The 18,934-nt window shown below is 44.1% G+C and overlaps 2 protein-coding genes across 2 annotated transcripts; both read right to left on the reverse strand.

The window, feature by feature from the left end:
• Positions 1-64: 64 nt before the first annotated feature.
• Positions 65-3,957, reverse strand: LOC307110399 (uncharacterized protein C11orf42). Its single transcript, XM_079789517.1, has 3 exons — positions 3,384-3,957; positions 477-1,314; positions 65-275 (listed from the first exon to the last, which is right to left on the reverse strand). Exons 1-3 carry the CDS (start codon positions 3,453-3,455, stop codon positions 145-147), a joined length of 1,041 nt encoding a protein of 346 aa, XP_079645643.1. The 5' UTR covers positions 3,456-3,957; the 3' UTR covers positions 65-144.
• A 5,230-nt stretch (positions 3,958-9,187) lies between these two features.
• Positions 9,188-10,150, reverse strand: OR52W1 (olfactory receptor family 52 subfamily W member 1; the record flags this gene model as incomplete). The annotated part of the gene is made up of 1 exon (XM_079788366.1): positions 9,188-10,150. The coding sequence occupies one exon, from the start codon at positions 10,148-10,150 to the stop codon at positions 9,188-9,190; it is 963 nt and encodes a 320-aa protein (XP_079644492.1).
• Between the last annotated feature and the right edge of the window lie 8,784 nt (positions 10,151-18,934).

Genomic DNA, 18,934 nt, shown 5'->3' on the forward strand with positions numbered 1-18,934 from the left:
ATTCTCCCCCTTCTCCAGACCCCAAAAGAAAGAATGAGTAGGGGCTCAGGATGGTTTGGGGGAGCAGCAGCTGATGTTTATTGAGGACCAGTATCCCTATGCCAGATATTGGGGGCCTTGCCCCTTGCATCTTTCTCTGCAACTTCAGTCGTCGCTGTCGAACTCCGAGGACAGACCCTGCAGCAGGGGCAGGGACATGGAGTGCCGGTCGGGGTCCCCGGGACCCCCACCCTGAGCTCCTGGTGGAGGGCTGCGGGGGCTGAAGAGCCAGTTCTCTGCCAGGGTTGGGGATAGTCACAGCTTGACTCAATGCCCTGGCCTTTTTGCCTCCCTGGTCCCTCCCTCTGGTTCTCTGTGCTGTGCCCACCCCCACACCAAGACCATGCTTCCACCTCACTGTCCCCTGGCTCCCTCACTCCATCCCCCTTACCAGGGTTACAGGTATTCCATACATTCCTGAGCTATCCTCCCTCCACTTTGTCCCATCCCTTTCATTTTCCTTTCCCCAGTAGTACCTGATAGCATCTGGGGCCCCCTTCGGAATGGGTTTCGACCCTTGTAGGAGACTCTGGTGAGTCTGCCCTCTGGCCCTTCCTGGGGAGGTGGTGTAGATGGGGCTGGGACAGGTGGGGGCATATCAGCAGGTTCGGTGATATCGTCAGGGGCTGATGGGGACACCAGAGGTGGCATGGTGTTGCGGTTGGGTCTGACCCAGTTGGTCCCATGGAGTAGAGGGCCTTTGGTCAGGGCCTTTTGTGGTCCCAGCACTCCCTTGGGCTGCAGTGAAAACTTGAGGCATGAGAAGGCAATAGGCAGTGACCGTTGTAACCGGAGCATCTGAGGCTCATGACCTGTAGGCAGTAGCCCCAGCTGCATCCAGGAACAGGAGAAGACCTGGTAGATGATATAGATGCTGTGGGTGCTTCGGAGCCAGGGAAGAGTCTTCTGTAGGCTCACCTGCCCTGGTGGCAGCAACAGAAAGGCCACCTTCTTGCGCAGGCCACCCACATGTAGGTGGATCCGGCAGGGCTGCCCATCCAAGAGTCGCATTTCTTCATATGCTAGCTCTGCTCCACTTTTTGGTGAGTATTCCCGTGTGCAGTGAGCAAAGGCACCCTCAGACCCTGCCTGCTCCAGGAGGTTCGGTAGTGGTCCCACTGGTTGCAGTGCCCGCCGGCCCTGCCGGCCCGTCAAAACCAGGCGGCTGTGGCCTGGGCGGGACTGCTTCACTAGCACACCCAGTAGATCATAGCAAGCTGCATCCGATAGGAAAGGTACTGCCACTACATTGGACCCAAAACGCTCTTCGATAACCTGCAGGTAGCCAGTTTATGGGAGCAGGTTAGGGTTAGGAGTTACCTGGTAGCCTACTCTAGATTGACCCTCCCACTGTCACTATTTGATTACATCTCCACAATGTGCTCAGACTGTCCTACTTCCTGCTTACTTCCCAGTTCTATCCTGCAGCAAAACTTTGAATGTTTATCATATACCAAACTCTGGGGAATACATAAAAGAATGAGACGTTATCCTTGTCCTAATATAGCTCAATCTAATGACAAAAATGTAAATAGTAGTCAGCTAAGTAAAATAATAACAAGATGTGGAGATTAGAAGTTATTTAGCAGCCTTAGTCTTTGATAGAAGAGGATCAAAGAATGTTTCTACATGATAATATTTGAGCTTTGAAGGAATTAGCCAGGTAGGAGAATGGTCAGTCATTCCAGGCAGAAGGAAGAGCTGGTAAGAAACCCTGAGCATACAAATCAAGTGGCACATTCAGGAACATGTAATTTCATATCATGTAAATGTAGGGTATGAGGAAGTACAGGCACATAGGAACTGGATTATGACAGGCCTGTGTGTATACTAAGTGATGGGGACTTTCTTCTTGAGGACAGTGGGAAGCCCCTTGAAGGACTCTGGTTAGGGGCAGGATTAGATAGGCATTTAAAAAAAGCTAATTTTGAATAGGAAGGCATGAAATGAGGGAGGCGAGAGAAAAATCAGTTAAGAGTATTATAATGCTCCAGGCAAGACATGGTGAGCCCCTCAACTAAAATAATGGAGGAAGATATTTAGGTTATAGAATTATGAGAACTTGGTCTCTTAAGGGATGTGGGAAAAGGAAAACTCAAGGATTATTCTTAGGTGATTGGTTAGATGGGTTATGTCATTTACCAAGAATGGGTATACAAAAATAGGTTTGGAATGTCCATTCTTACGCTACCTCTAGCATCCCTGATTGATATTTTGCTCTCTTGCATAATATCAATAGTTCCTTTAGGGATTTGAGGCTTCATCTTTGTAATGCTAGTCCCAATATGCTTATAGGGATTGTAGTTTCTCTTGGTTTTGTCCTTTTTATCTTGGCTTTTTGGGTTTGGTAACTCAGTTCTAGAAAGTTTAACTTCATTACCACTAGGAAACCCTATAAGATCCTCTCTAGTAATTGTAGTTAGGTATGATAACAACTCATCTAGGATATTGATGGCTGAGACTTCTGGCTCCATGTTTTGCTAGGGAGCATACAAAATTCCTTCTTTGGGCCTCTTTCATGTTAGAGCACTATTTTTCAAGTGCTGTGTGCTCTACTCTTTGTCCCAATCCCCAAGATCCACATCTGTGCCTCTATTGATGGCATTGTCCAGTTGGCTGGCCTTCCCTTAGAATTCACCAATGGTCCCTTAAGGCTGATCTGCTTTTTGCTATATAGTTTTGTGTTTTTCTTCCCCTCCAGTGCTGCCTCCTAGCATAAGAGGAGGGTAGCTAACTGATGGAGTTGTGTCTACTTTGGATAAGCTGAGGTAGCTTGAAGATTACTGTCTTTTGCACTTAGCCATGAAGAGGTCAAAGGTAAAGTTCAGGTACTTTAGAAAACTTAAAAGGCCTTTCATGACTAGCCCCTGCACCTCTTTGACCTTATTTTTACCACTAATAATTTGAACTCTGCTCTAGAGGGCTATTTGCAGTTCATAAATCTTCATTTTCCATTTTCCTCTCCTGCCTTTGCATATGTTCTGCCTTTAATTAGTACACTGTTCACTCACCCATCCACCACTCATGAACTCATTCAGGTGTTTGCCCAGCTAGAATGTTACTCTCTTCAGGAGTGACCTCCTAAGTCCTGCCCCTGACTTAGCACTTCTCCTCTCTGTTCTCATAGCTCTCTATACATTCAAGGAACTATTCTTACTGCTTTCGCAATTGTGATTCAATTGGACAATTTGTACAAAGCACTTAGTAGTACAGTGCCTGGCCCATAAGCAAGCACTGAATAAGTGTTAGTTATTATTATCTTCCGGCTTCCCTCCTCATAAGCTACTCAAACCCACCTAGGTCATACTTTGTTACTTCCTCTTTAGCCCTCTTACTTTACCTACCTTGTCTTTGATGAGGGTCCATGTGGTATCAGCTTCATCCAGTGTTAGCAGCTGTGGGGTACCAACCAACATGTTGGGATATGGGAAGGGTTAGGCAGGGCAATGGCTGCTGCAGGAACCCCGAGCTGCCCAGAGAGGTGAGGCTTGGCTTTAGGCTCTGACCTACTACAGCATGAGGTCATAGAGGTCCTGCTGGGGGATGGGGTGTTGGGTGGGAGAGGGCAGTCACCTTAGCCTCACTGTTCTCACAGCCTGAGTCTTCTTTTGAGTCATCTACCTATTCTTTAGAGGAGGAAAATGCAGGTACCATTAGGGTGTGTGTGTGTGTGTGTGTGTGTGTGTGTGTGTGTGTGTGTGTGTATGTAGTTCTTTAAGAAAACAGGATCAGGTCTTTCCTCCCTTTAGCAGCCTCCTTCAAACAATTTGATATGCTGTCTTGTCACCTGCAGATGACTTCTTTGTGAGGTTGCATTGGAGTCCTGAAGCGCACAGGAGAAGAACAGATTAGGACTTAAACTGAGAATCAAGTAGTGGTTCTCAATCTTGGCCATACTTTGAAATTACCTGAGAGCTTTGAAAATTACTGATGCCTGGCCCTGGTCTGTGTGGCTCAGTTGGTTGGGTGTCGTCCTGTGCACCAAAGGATTACTGGTTCAATTCTGGTCGGGGGCGCATACCCTGGTTGCGGGCTTGACCCCCGAGGGGGCCGTGTGGGAGTCAGCTGATATTTTGCTCTCTTGCATTAATGTTTCTCCCCCCCCCCCAATTCCTCTCTCTCTCAAAAACAAACAAATGTCAATAAAAAATGTTGAAAAAAATTACTGATGGTTGGATCCTACTCTCAGAAATTCTGATTTAATTGGTCTGGAGTGTGCTTGGGCATCAGGATTTCTAAAAGCTCTTCAGGCAATTTTAATATGCAGCCTGGGTTGAAACCCATTATTAACAAGTGGGTTCCAATAGCAGTGAAAACCAGGTGTGTGTGTAGGAGAGTGCCATGCTGAATGGTGATAGTGTGAGGGTAAGAATCTAATTGGGGTACTGTTGCCTTAGTAACTGGAGAGAGCTCTCAGGAAGTCAGAATTATTCAGGTAAATTTGTGGAAAATTTTCTTCATGTTCCACTCCCTGTCCTTGCCTGATCTGTGTCTAGTACGTACTGTCCTACTACAGCTCTGATCTATGTGTGATTTCCCCTTGTGTCTGTTTAGAGATCTCAAACTGCTCTTTTGCTGGAAAAGAAGAGTGGCGTTTCCTAAAAAGAAGTACTCTAGAGCAGCGGTCGCCAACTGGTGGTCCCCGGACCACTGGTGGTCCGTGAGGTCCGAAAGGTTGGCGACCGCTGCTCTAGAGAGTCTTTCTGATAGCTACTTTCCTGCTCTGCCCCTTATCTATCCAAAGAGCTCTCTTGAGTCCCTCTGCAGAGTTTCCTGTGTGCCTCATGTAGGGGGTCTTCCCTGTCCTGGCTCAGCATGTGGAGCTATCCCACAGAGTCAGCCATCGTCCCCGCTGGCCCAGGTAGTCTGGGTATGGGGCACAGGAAAGGGTCCTAAGATGGTAGGAGAGTGTTGCCAAGAAAAGTTTCCTAAGGGATGTAACTGGGAAGGCCTCCCTAGTCAGAGCTAAGAATGTGGGTGCCAGGTACTTGAACAAAGGTTTGACAGTGGGTATGAGCCTATGCTCCAGGGGAGGAATTACTATCAAATATTTGTTGAACTCTTACATGCTGTGTCAAGCACTTTGGGTGCATTATCTTAGATCATCCTTTTAGTAACCTCTTGAAGTAGGCACTATTTCCCCATTTTACAAGTGAATGAACAGGCTCAGAGTGGTTAAATAAATTAGTGCAAGTCTGCCTGATTCCAGCTTTTACCATTAAGCGGTAAGTAGTTCCTTTTGGCAAAGGGAGAAACCCACTTACTCCTTCTGTTCACCTGTGTGTGCGATGGGAGGAGTGCATACCTGCTAGATGGAAGTGCAAAGTGGTGGAGTGAAGAGGAAATGGGCAGGAAGAGAGAAGAGTGCAATAGACAAAATCAGAAAGCCCGTTTCCTGTTGAGATAAGTGAAACCAAGTCTCTCCTCCTAATGCCCAATTAGCACATTTTTAAATTATGGTTGACAAGGAGAAGTCACCTGGTGTAGTATGGTTAGTACCTCTGTTCCCTGTAGAAAGGAATTCTGAGGTACACAGAGGAAGAGAGAGAGATACACATGGACAAGAAACACAGACCTGGAGCAAAACTGACTGACAGTGGAAGGAGACAGAGATGCAGAGGTACAGAGACAATGGTCCTTATTGATAAATTAACAGAGAATGGTGCACATCCGTATCTTGAGGAGATTCCAGAATGAGAAGGGCTTGGATGAGGTAGGTGCAGGGATGATGGGCTGTTGGTAAATGAGGGCCTCTTGGGATTTTATTCATAGAGGAGGCTGAGGGGAAATTGATTACTGATGAACCCTGCACCCACAAGTCCATATCTCTGTCTTGTCTTTTACTGTCTGATTACCATGATTCTCTCTCTTTTTAAAAAAAATATTTTTATTGATTTTAGAGAGGAAGGGAGAGGGAGAGAAAGAGAAACATAAATGATGAGAGAGAATCATTGATCGGCTGCCTCCTGCATGCCCCACACTGGGGATTGAGTCTGCAGCCCAGGTATGTGCCCTGACTAGGAATCAAACCGTGATCTCCTGGTTCATAGGTTGAGGCTCAACCACTGAGTCATGCCGGCTGGGCTACCATTATTCTCTAGGTTTTCTAAATTCCACACTGCCCTATCCTGACATTAAATAAGTCTGTCTTTCCTTTTGGCTCAAAGTCTGAGACTGAGTCGCTGAAGGAAAACAGATGACAATTGAGTTCTGGATGGAGTTGATGAGCCCAAAGGCTGGGCTATGTGGGCCATATTCTGTTCATGGGGTTTGCCTCCAGTGCGGAAAATTCTGGGGACTTCCCTGGGGAAAAACACAGACCATCTGCAGCATATGGGGTGGCCAGAATGGAGATCATGAGGTCAGCCAACTGGTGGGACTGATTATCCAGAGAACATGAGGTTCTCTGCAGGCAACCTCTAGGGCAGGATAGAATAATGTAGATAGCAAAGACTTTAGAGTGATCAAGAACCCTAACACATCACTTCTCTCAGGATAATTGTATAAGTTTCTAATCCATCCCTTATTTGAAAACTTAAGGGATAAATGTGTTTTATAATTCAGAATTTTTTATTATTTAAAAATTTTAACATGCTTTTATTGATTTTAGAGAGAGATGAAGGGAAAGGAAGAGAGAAAAATCTATGTGAGAGAGGAACAATGATCAGCTGCTTCCCGTATGCACCCTGACAGGGGATGGAGCCCGCAACCTGGGCATGTGCCCTGACCAGGAATCCAACCAGTGACCTTTCAGTGTACCCAACAATGTCAACCAACTGAGCCACACCAGCCAGGGCCTGTAATTCAGAATTTTTTTGATTTTAGAAAGGTAATATAGTGTCCTTAGGTGAGAGACACAGACATGGAGCAAAATGGACTGACAGTGCAGGGAGGAGACAGATGCAGAGGTACAGAGACATGCCCCAGTGAGATTTAGGGCAGTGCTCTATGATCAAGCGCATCAGTATTTCTGCAGTTAAATATATAAATAGTCACACGAAAATAAATATAAATACAATTGTGAGTGGTTCAGGTGACATTCTGGGCCAAAGTTATGAAAAAACTTGTTTAGAGGTTTTTTTAAACTTCAGAATTGTAGATAAGGGATTATGGGCTTATAATTGTTCTCGGGTTGTTACGAGGAGCAAGAGAGTGCTGGTAAAGCCTTCTAAACACAACACATGATAGGTATGTATGTAATATCAATCCAAAACAAAATACAAATGCCCAAGGGGGTAGATTTTTAGCTTGCAAAGAAGAAAGTTCTTATGATGAACAATGCATAGCTTTGGAATCAGCTGCCTTGGGGTGCTGTGCACAACCAGGGGGCGAAACTGCCTTAGAAGAGAGGCTTCCTGTGCTGGGAGGCTGACACAGTTCATTGCTTATGAACATTGGCTGCCATGATTTCACTTTTCATGCACCAGAGGGGAAAGGCAAAATTTGGTGTGTGTGTGTGTGTGTGTGTGTGTGTGTGTGTGTGTGTGTGTGTGACATAGGACTGTCAACAATTTTTTCAATCTAATAAATATCTTACTGCATACATCTTTGTTCATATCGGTAATTATTTTGTCAGGATAGATTTATTGAAGAGGAACCTCTAAGAGAAAGATATGGACATCTTAAAGACCTGTATCCCTTTAAGATTAGAATTTTATCACAATTATCTACAGAATTATTGTCTGGAGGGCTTTTTAACTCAGAACTTCATGAGCTCACATTTGGGTTGAGGAAAAGTGTAGATTTCTTCCTCTTCCACTTGGTTGCAATATGACAGCACCTCTGAAAATCATAGCTTCTGGGCTATCTCTTCAGAGACCCCATGTGGCCCTGTAGATGGCATCCACCTGCCTTTTCAGCCATGTGGCCTCCTGTGCAGTGTCCCATGGTGTGTGGTCCAGCTATCTGCTCTGGTCAGCATTCCACCTGGATTCAGGTCTTCATGGCTAACTTCAATATTTGTGGTTATGATAGTTTTCCTGGAGCGCTTGGGTCTGCTTGTGCATCCTGCAGCTTTCTATGACCTCATAACAGTGACTCCCTGCCTTATGTCTGAGATTATACTCATTCTGGACTCCATTCTGGTGTGAGAGATCTTTTGTGCAATATCCCTCCTAGTGTGGAGTGCAAAGTGAATCCGCTGTTGGGCAACACCATGACACAACCCGTTAGTGTCTCTTCTCTGTAGCCACAGCTATGTGAAATATTCCTATTTCAGCATATTGCACCAACATCATGTGCTTCTGATGATGTTGGCCAGGGCAAATAGTGTTGTTGATGAGGCTTTTACTTGGGAATTTTACATTCTTGGCTGAGGATGTGCAAAAGGTCAGATTGGTAAGAGATCATAGGGATTCTGGGCTTCAGGCAAGCAGGCAACATAGTTACAATGGCTTTCTGGGATATAAAAAATTATTTCAGTTGGACTCTGACCTATGAAACTGCACGCCTTGAGAGAGAACTTCTAGCCATTAACTCTTAAGACTTTGGCAATGGAGTGTGTGTGGTTTGGGGGTGGGATGTGGTAGGCAGATAGTGATTACACAGGAGACCAAGAGGATTCTCTGAACTGGGAATATCTTAAAGATCAGTGTCCTGGTGAAACTGGGACCCCAGGACACATTATCCAGATTCTCAGAAGGTGGGGGATAAGCCTGTATGACTCCTTCCCTACAAACTGGCTACAACAGAATCTGACTCCAGAAATAGGGCTGTGATCCAGACAAGAACTAGTCTCCAGAGGCACTGTCCCTCTTCCCAGACCCCTAGATTCAGGATCTGCAGAGGAGCTATTGTGAGGGAACGGGGCAGACTTAAGTTAAAATGATGGGGAGAGGCAAGGAGGGGAGTTTTCTTTAAATCTTGTGTGCTAGGATCCCACGATAATTCCTGATCTTATTTTCCTTGCATGGTAACACAATGGCCCCTGCCTCCTGCCTCCTGCCTCCCCCAAAGCAGGATATGTGGCTAGGCCTAACTACACATTCCAGTGGTACACATAGTAGGGGCTTCACAGCAAACACCTGCTGAATGGTTATGAGAGTCATATGCAGATAATGAGGCCAATGATGTAGTTCATACTTCCAGATTCCAGATTTTTTGACCGTCCCCCAGCTCCTCCTCCAGGCTTCATTGTTTTCACTGCCCATCAGAACTGGCTTTTTCTGAATGTGAAGGTTTCCAGGAGCCGGTCCCTGATCTGCTTGGTGCGGGCCCCATAGATGAGAGGGTTAAGGGCAGGTGGCAGCAGCAAGTAGATGTTAGAGAGAAGGATGTGTACAGGCTTGGGGACAGTTTGACGACCAAAGCGGTGTGTGAGGTAGGAGAAGAGACCAGGCACGTAGAAAGCCAGAATGACACAGATGTGGGAACTACATGTGCCAAAGGCCTTAGCACGGGCCTCCTTGGTAGGCAGTCGCAGCACAGTGTGGGCAATGAGCCCATAAGAGCCAGTGATGCCCAAAATATCTACACCCGACACGGCCAGTGAGAGTGCTAGCCCATACAAATTGTTGGCCCGTGTGTTACCCACCACCAGCTCCACCACCGCCATGTGTGCACAGTAGGCATGCTCTATGGTCTTGGCTCGGAAGTGTTCAAATCGTGCCACCAACAGAGGGAAAGGCACAACAATAGCCACAGCTTTTAGCGCCAGTGCCAGGGCTGCGTATCCCACACGAGCTTTGGTGACAAGGATAGAATAGTGCAATGGACTCCCTACTGCCACGGCACGATCACAGGCCATGGCCAGCAGGACACCAGATTCCATGGCAGTCAGTGCATGGACAAAGAACATCTGGACCAGGCAGGCAGCATATGGCATAGGGCGGGTCCCGAACCACATCACAGCCAACAACCCTGGGCCTACGGATGTGGCTAAGCCCAGGTCTGTGGCTGCCAGGGTGGCCAGGAGGAGAAACATGGGCTGGTGCAGTGTGGAATCTACCTGCACCACTGCCAGCATTGTTCCATTGCCCAGCAGGGCCAGCAGATACATGGGCCCAAAGACCAGTGTCAGCCAGGCCTGGGTCCCCCCTAGCCCTGGAATGCCAGTCAGTAGGAAGAAAGCTGGGCGTGGGAAGGTGGAGTTGGGCAGTGGAACTTCTGCCATCCTGTGTGGGGTAAAGCTTTAGGGCTCATGGGGGCATGATTCCTGAGAGGGGAAGGACAAATGGAAGAATTTTTGGCATAGACCTAGCCATAGAGTATATAAAGGGTAGTGCAGGGCTGAGAAGATCACAGGGTTTTTATCTTAGTTGGGGATTTGAATGGATAATCAAGCCCATAACCCTAGCTAGGATGGGAGAATCCTTTGTACTTGAAAGCTCATGAGGGTAGGGAGAGAGACTGGACAGTGGTAGAGAGGAAGAGGGGTGGTCACTGCTATAGTGGCTGGTGTCAGAGCCCTTCAGTGGGAGGTCAGCTGAGATGTATGTTTTTCTTCCTCAGGGTCCAAATAGAGTCAGTCTCAGTCCCTGGTGATGGGGAGAAAGCCAACACTGGGTGGGGATCAGCCCTTAGGCCGGTCCTGTCTCTGACTGTGTATCCTTAGGAACAACTCCTGGGCCTCAGGTTTCTCATCTTTATAATGGGATGGGCTTAAGCATCCCTCAGCTTTAACATGCTGGGCAGTTACCCTCCAAGAAGAAAGGGGGAGAGTAAAGAGAAAGGGAGAAACAGGAAGAGGAGGTAGATGGAACCTGGAGTGAAGGTGGAAGCCTTGTGTGACAGGAGAAAACTGGTAGGTTTTTGGGGTGTGGGGTGCTTACGTTTCCTTTAACTCGGTGCTGAAATAGTGAACTTGAACACTCGCTGAAGAGTTGAAGTTGGACCTGAGATGCAATGAAGAAAGGGAGAAATGGCAGCAAAAAAGGAACTTCTCTCTTTCCCTTCTTTACAATCCAGAAGAGGTCTCACTAGAGTCTCATTCCTGGTGTGCCAGAGGGAGTGGTGACAGAGGGAGGAAATGGCAGTCAACCCAGAGGAGCAGCCATGCGAGGTAGAAGCGTCCTGGGTGCTGAAGGAGTCAGGGTGAGCAGAACAGATTCATCCAGAGTCTAGCCCACGGTGGAAGCTTATACTTCTTGGATGAATAAATGGAGGAAGAAAACAACAGAAGACTTGACCGGGGAAGAAAACAACAGAAGACTTGAGCACGGTGTGTTGGCAGCTTTTCTTTGCTTTGACCCGTGCCTACCAGGCCCTTTATGTGGCTGCTACATCCGCTTCCCTCAGGCCCTACCCCTCCCACCTGTGCCACATTAACTCTTCCCTGCTCCATCTTTGCTCAGTGCTGATAGGTCTGGTAACTCAGGAAGTAGAGAAAGGAGACAGAGATAGGGCCACAAAGAAAGAGACTAACTTAGGGGAGTAGGAAGATCTGGGAAAGAGGAACACTTCCCCTGGGAGGTCTTTGCTGCAGAGAAGACCTTGCTTTATTTTTTAATAGCATCCCCTTTATTATAATTACTTGTCTCTCCTTTTCCCACTAGACTGAAAGAGTTAGAGTCAGTATTTCTTATTAGCCCCAGTACCTCCATTATGCATCACAGTGCCTGGCATGCAGTTGTCTTTGAATAAATATTTATTGCTTTTAATTGTGGGGCAGAAGTGCTGGCCCAAACAGTGTTTGCTGACTAATAGGGGCTCCTACAGCTTTGTGAGCCTTAGGTATCCATGGAGACGAGAAAGAATTAATTGCCATCGACCACATACACTTGAGTATGATTCCTTTTGTTATAATGAAACATATCCTAAATATCACCACAATATGCAAGATAATGCAATAAAAAACACAGGGCTTACAGGAAAAATGGGAAGAGGGGCACAACATTCACAAACTTTGTCAGTGACATATTTAAAAAGGATAGGAACTGCCCAGCTGGTGTGGCTCAGTGGTTGAGTATTGACCCAGGAACCAGAAGGTTGTTGGTTTGATTCCTGATCAGGGCACATGGCCGGGTTGCAGGCTTGATCCCTAGTGGGGGCCGTGCAGGAAGGAGGTAGCCAATCGATGACTTCCTCTCTCATTGATGTTTCTATTTCTCTGTCCCTTTCCCTTTACTTCTCTCTAAAAATTAATAAAAATATATTAAAAAATAAAAAGGACAGGAACCAACAAAAATGGTAGCACAAGTCAAATGATTACAAAGTACATACTAGCACATGCACCAATAAATATGACACTTCACCTTGAAAAAGACTTGGAATTTTCCTTGTGGAAGTGAGTGTTGGAAGTAGCTTGTGAATTATTGTGAAGAGGTGGGAGACACTAATCTGAAATCAGGTGGGATGCTGTAACACCAGATGTGGACAGGTGTGGCTCATAACACAAGTGGTGAACTGAGGCAGCTGATGAATGTTTGCCTATGTGCATGTGTGCTCATTGCACTTTCCGATGCAGTTTGGTTCAGCTGGATGCAGTTTTCCATGTTCATCTAGTTTCTTGCAGATGAAATCACACATAAATAAACAGAATATTCACATTATTCTCAGTTCCCTAATACACTAATTGGTTGGACCAAATCTGCATTTCAAAACCAGCTTTATAGCAGAACTGATTGAATCTCTTTTGTACCTGGCCCCGTGCCTCGTGGGGAGTATACAGTGGCAATAACAAGACCCTGCTGCCCTGCAGGACCTCATGGTCTAGTGGACACAGTGATGCCCACAGTTGGCAGAGAACCATTAAAGTAACTGTGTTAACTCAGGTCAGTACCAGGCATGGTGAGAGCACAGATAAAGCCTCTCCCCATTCTTGGAGGAGTCAGGGAAGTCTTCTCTGAATGACAGTGATGCCTACAGTCCTCTGGAATGTCCTATGTGCAGTTATTGCTCTAGTACAACATGCATTTGCAGTAGGTACAATTATTTCCCCTATCTTTGTACAGACAAAGAACCAAGGCACAAAGAAATAAAGTAACATGCCCATGATCACACAGCTAGTAATTAGCAGGATACTAGCTTGGTGTGGCTCTAACATCCCTGCTCTTAGCCACTATTTCAAACATTTCCACTGGGATTTAGCACATGAGTAGTGTTCTAGGAGGAGTAGTTCAGGAGACAGATTGGCAGGTGGTCCTGGGATGCTGAATGGGGAGATGTAGAAAGAGCTGCAATGACCTGTTAGTCAATGGTGAACTCTCATCTGTTGAGGGAGGAGAGGAGCTCTTGGGAGGTGGGGGCAGTGGGTTGAGAGCCATAAAGGAGAGGGTTGGGAAGAAGTGCCCTCGAATGCCATTACATTCAAATGGCCTCAAGAGAACACTAACAGGATTTTGGCTGACGTGTGCCTATCCTGGGCACTGTTTGTACAAAGATGGTTCATAAGATAAATCACAGACCCCTTAAGTCCAACAAAACTGAATTAAGTTGATTTACCCTTGGAAACTCACTTCTCCACTTTAAATAGGATGTATTCTGTGTTTCTTACTGCCAATAGTCCAGGAGGTACTGGGGGATATCACTGACTTTGTCTCTGGGAAGTTTCTTTGTTGGTCTCCTAGGCTCCAGCCCAACATTATAGGAGGTATCTAAACACATGTAGGGGGTTACCTGGCTGGTCTTTCCCTGTGACATTGGCCTTTAGAAGAAGGTATCTGACAATACACCTGTGGCTTTGGGGGACTTTAAGAGTCTGCTTTCCAGAGGTGAGTTCCAGCCCTCTGTGGGGAGTGGGGGTAGAGTGGGAGGAGGAGGGAAGGCTCACTGGGTCTCTCAGTTGCTCCAGACTGGCATGGGATAGGAGAGGGCTCTGTTTGGGAAGTGACCCTGATTTTCTCACTGCTTTGACTAATGCAGCTATTACCACCAACACCTGTGTCCATGTGGGTCTATGATTTCCTGCTTACAATGACCAATGAACAAAAACACAGAAAAGCAGATTATCCATTTGCACAGCAGATTACAGATTACAAAATCTTGGGTCCAAGTGGTACCACTTGACACTGAATTCTCTTCTAGAAACCTCCTACGGCAAACTCTCAATTGTCACAATTTTCAGGTTAATATGACCCCTTTGTGACCAGTAGCACACAGTAGTCCAGGCTTCACCTTCCCTCAGTTTCTGAAGGGAAAGAGGGACTTGGAATCCCAAGGTAAGACCAGGTGTCACCATCCTATGGAGAAGTGGAAGAAGTCATTAAACTCATCACTCCATTCTGTCTTCTAGGTCTTCTAACTTCACTTCTCATCCATCTGAGGCTCCCTAATTCTTTCACGAAAATGTCCTTAATATTCCATAGTTCTCTGGGGCATTGGGAGTCCCCAGTACCCAGGATAGTGGATTGATGAGCCCTTTAAATCAAATAAATATAATTTTTATAAGTAGTGTTGCTAAGTTAGAATCCCATATCAGGGGCTACATTTGACCATTTTTATATGCTATCCTGCACTTATATGTTAGGGGAAAGGAAGGAACATAGAAATTGCTCAGTGCTCCAAAAATTACCAGTTGATTTACCCTTGGAAACTCACTTCTCCACTTTTAAGAAATTTCAGATTAGATTTTTTCATTTTTACTTTGAAATGTTAGGACGTGTTGCTTGTTTAAATAAGTCCCAGTTGGAGAACCATGTAAAAGTCACAGAGCCAAGTCAACATGATTGTGTGATGTAAATTTTAGGTATTAATTAAATGTAATAATATCATAAACACATATTGAAATTAAAACTTAAGTTACATGACAGAGACCAGAGACCAATAAATTAACAATGTGATAGTTGGTATGATAGAAATTGCCAAAATCATTCTTTCCTTCTTCTTAGGCAACTGAAGAGTAATCTCTGTTTTTTAATTGGTGTATTTAGACCATTTACAGTTAAAGTAATTGTTATATTAGGGCTGAAGTCTACCATTTTATTATTTGTTTTCTGTTTGCTTCTTCTGTGTCTCATTCTTTGGTTTCTGATTTCTTGCCTTTCTGTGGGTTATTTGAACGTGTTTAGGGGAGACTTCTTGATTTAATTATAGAGTTTTTGAGTGTATGGTTTTGTGTAGTTTTCTTTGAAGTTGCTCTATTAAAATATATACCTGTGACCCATCCACTTTTAGTAAAGTAGAAACCTTGGTTCCTTTTAGTTCCCTTTACTCTTCTCACTTTTAAATATCATTATCTTTAATATCAGATAATGTTATAATTTTTGTTTTAATCGTTGCATATGAAATAAAACTCATGAGAAGAATTTACCCATATTTCTGCTCCTTCCATTTCTCTTTTTTCCTTTCTGATGCTCCCCCAAATTATTTTTTTGACAAATGCAGACACCATGTAATTCACATTCCTTTCACCATATATAATATACCCATCAAAGAAACTTCCTTCTGCTTCCTCCTACCCCGGAAGCAATTACTGTTTTGATTTCTATTACCACAGACTAGTTTTTATCTGTTGTAGAACCTTATATAAATATAAATATAAATATAAATATAAATATAAATATAAATATAAATATAAATAGAATCATACATTGTATGATTCTTTTGTATCTGGCCTCTTTCACACACAGAATAATCTTGAGTTTCATCTGTGTTGTTGCATGTTCTAGTAGTTTGTTAACTTTAATTGCTGAATAGTATTCCATTGTATGAGTATATCACAATTTGTTTATCCATTCTTCTTTTATTGGACATTTGGGTTGTTTCCAGTTTTTGGCTACTATGAATTAAGCTGCCGTAAACTAAGAGTGGAATTGCTGAATTAATGTCTTTCCCGCACTCCCCTTCCCTCCTTTATTCGGTTCCTAACAACTTACTTTGCTCCAAAAGTTACAAGATGAGTTGGGAAGAATTACTCTCCTCCCAACAATGTGAGAGTACTTTAATTAAGTGCACACAAAGTAAAATTTGGTTTTAAGAGTGTAAACATTTTATTCAGCGTTCATGTATTCTGTGCCTTTTCTGATCTTGAACTTACCTTGAGTGATTGAGCCTGCACGGTTGCTTCAAAATGAACCCTCTCATCTCCCTTCATCAGTGTTTCTGGACTGAGTTTGAACACTTTGACATGCTCATCTGAGGGCTTTTGTCTTCTCTCCTTATCAGCTACTTAGTCTCTCTAAACCTCTATTTTCTCATCTGCCAAATGAAAAGATTAACAATGCCTTATCTCATTGGGTTGTTCTGATAATTGAGAAAATTCATGTTAAGCCCTAACACAGTGACAGGGATAAAGTAAAGGCTCAACAAATGTTAGCTGTTATTTTACTAGTAGGATTTCTGTCTCTGCTCTTACGTTGTGTTTTCAAATGTATTTTGTCTGGAGCTACTAATTATCCCTAGAGTTAGTGCTCCCTCTTGGCATTAGAGGAAGAATTTTCATTTCTCCATTGGTTCATTGACCCAAATGCTCAGTGATCCCATGGGTGACTCTGGCAACTGCCTCCAGAAGGAGGAAGCCTGTGGCCTCTCTGTCTCTAAATATAAGCACTCTATGGGGCAGGACTAGTGACACGCCGCATGCCAACATGATCAGTCCAGTCTTCTTTCTTCTCATTCCTCATCTCTCAGAAAAAGCAAAGTTTTTACTAGTAACTCTTCTCTACCACTTCCTCGATCCTTCAGCTAATACTGTGATGTAGTATGTGAGTTTAAGAGCATTGACGGTGTCAGGGGGAGGGATTGACAGGAGTATGTGTGTGTGTGTGTGTGTGTGTGTGTGTGTGTGTGTGTGTGTGTGTGTATGTATGTATTTAGAGATCTATATAAAAGACAAAGATTAGAGCTTGGAGAGAGGAAATGGATATGTGGGATAAAAGGGGTTAGTGAGACAAAGGATGTCAGCGGGACTGGGAGGATGACACTGGTTAGAGAAAGAAATGGGCATGCAGAGGTGGGTCAAGAAAAGCATTAGGAGGATGTGGGGGGAAGAGAGACTTTTTAATAAAATGTTTGAGTGCAGTTCAAAGAGCAGACTGTACCAGGATGAGAGCTATCATTGGGGGCTATTCATGAAAATGGCTCAGGTTTTGATCATCATCTTGGTGCAACAAACAAATCCACTAGTAAAAGGCTAACTTACCAATTCCATGGTTCATTTGTTCAAATAGTTCCAATGTACCTACAGTGTGCCAGAATATGTGCTTAGTACTGTGAACTCCCCAGTCCCAAGGTGGGGACTCTGGAGGGAACTTTCTCTTGGTAATCTGGATTTCAGGTGTGTCTAAATTGGAAAAGTCCTCCTTGTTCTGTCTTCCATCCTGCATTTTGTAGGACAGGTATAGCAATGGAGAGAAGGAGAGGTTATGCCTTGAAGTTGGGATTCTCCATCACATTTTGCCATTGCATCATAAAAATATGAAAATCACACGATGCACCATCTTATCCTTACTCAAATTTTGACAAAAATCCCAAGATGTTTATAGGGGGGTGAAACAAGTGGGTAGGTAGAAATTCTTCTTGAGATTTTATTTATTTTAAAAAATGAATTGGTATTAAGGGTGTGTCAGTAGATTAAGGGTATCTCAGTGCCTCAGCAGTGCAAGTAAGACTGGTTTTCGATTATAAAACCATTTTACATGCTGGCTTTGAGTGTATGTGAGCAAGAGTAAGGTTATTAGAGCTATAAATTAGAGCTATGAATTAGTTTCAATTTATTAAAAGGGTAAACATTTACAAATTTTGATGCCTTATTTTTTGTTATTAGAAATAATTTTCTTGTGATACATCTCACAACGAATCCTTTTATATATATATAGCCTAGTGTAGGGGGCAGGCTATTTTACCCCTTAGGAACATGGCTTCAGGGTGTACAGCCTGCACATTTGTAGAACCTAAGGGTGGTGAAAAATAGGAGACCACAAGCATATGTACAAGGACAATGGCAAAATGAAAATCATGCTTGTTTAAATAATATAGCTACACAAAAAATAACCAATTCCACTCCTATATAGTTATCTAACTATTATATTTGAGGTGGATTGTGGGTACATTTTAGTATGTTGTTGTGATGTCAGGAGTCTTCCAAAATTAAGGTTGTATAAAGACATAAAGGGCCTTCCCCTAAGGAGGGAATGGGTATAACAAAAAAATAGGGTTGGAAGTCACAGGAGGAAAATATACTAGGAAGAAAAAGAGAAAGCAGAAAATTGAAGAAGTGTCTCCATTTCTTCTTAGCCTGGACCAAATCTTTCCCTGCCTTTGCTGTCTTCACTATTGAGGTTATAAAGCATCGTTAGAATTATAAGCAGAGCCAGAGTTTTTTTTTGTTTGTTTGTTTGTGTTTTTTTTTAGGACTTATATTAGGTATCTTGCATTGAGAAGTAATATGTAAAAGTAAAATGAATTTGATTTCTTTCTTTAAAAAAAATATTTTATTGATTTTTACAGAGAGGAAGGGAGAGGGATAGAGAGTTAGAAACATTGTTGAGAGAGAAACATTGATCAGCTGCCTCCTGCACAACCCCTACTAGGGATAGAGCCTGCAACCAAGGTACATGCCCTTGACTGGAATTGAACCCAGGACTCTTCCGTCAGTGGGCCAAAGCTCTATCCACTGAGCCAAACCAGTTAGGGCTGAATTTGATATCTGATAAAGTTTTGTTTATATAAATTTGGGGCCTATGCTTTAGAATAGAGGAAGAACAATGTGGCCCCTTGGTGCTTATGCCAGTAAAGTTCAGCCTCTCCTATAAATTGAAGATAAATTAATATTTAGAATATATTGTCTGGAAGGGTATCAAATTACTAGCCCACCTGGGACCCTTACTTGTCTGAATCTGGCCCTGTCCCTTTTCCTGTACCTACGTGGAGACCCATTGCTCCCTTCCTACAGCCATCATGCTCTGAGCAAGTGCATCTGCATTGAGGAAGAAGAATAGACACATAATTTTTGTCTCTTATTTCTTTGGATGCCTTCCTCCATGAGACCCTCTGAAAACCCATAATTGTAGTTCCACCT

This window comes from Cnephaeus nilssonii (genome assembly GCF_951640355.1).
Source record: "Cnephaeus nilssonii genome assembly, chromosome: 13".
NCBI classification, from domain to species: Eukaryota; Metazoa; Chordata; class Mammalia; order Chiroptera; family Vespertilionidae; genus Cnephaeus; species Cnephaeus nilssonii.

Bases quoted from the DNA above. Each gene is read 5' to 3' on its own strand.
- LOC307110399 (XM_079789517.1), bottom strand. From the start codon at position 3,455: ATGTTGGTTGGTACCCCACAGCTGCTAACACTGGATGAAGCTGATACC. The intron at 1,315-3,383 runs GTAGGTAAAGTA...GGCTACCTGCAG, and splicing joins GGACCCTCATCAAAGACAAG to GTTATCGAAGAGCGTTTTGG. The intron at 276-476 runs GTGGAGGGAGGA...CAACCCTGGCAG, and splicing joins AATGAAAGGGATGGGACAAA to AGAACTGGCTCTTCAGCCCC.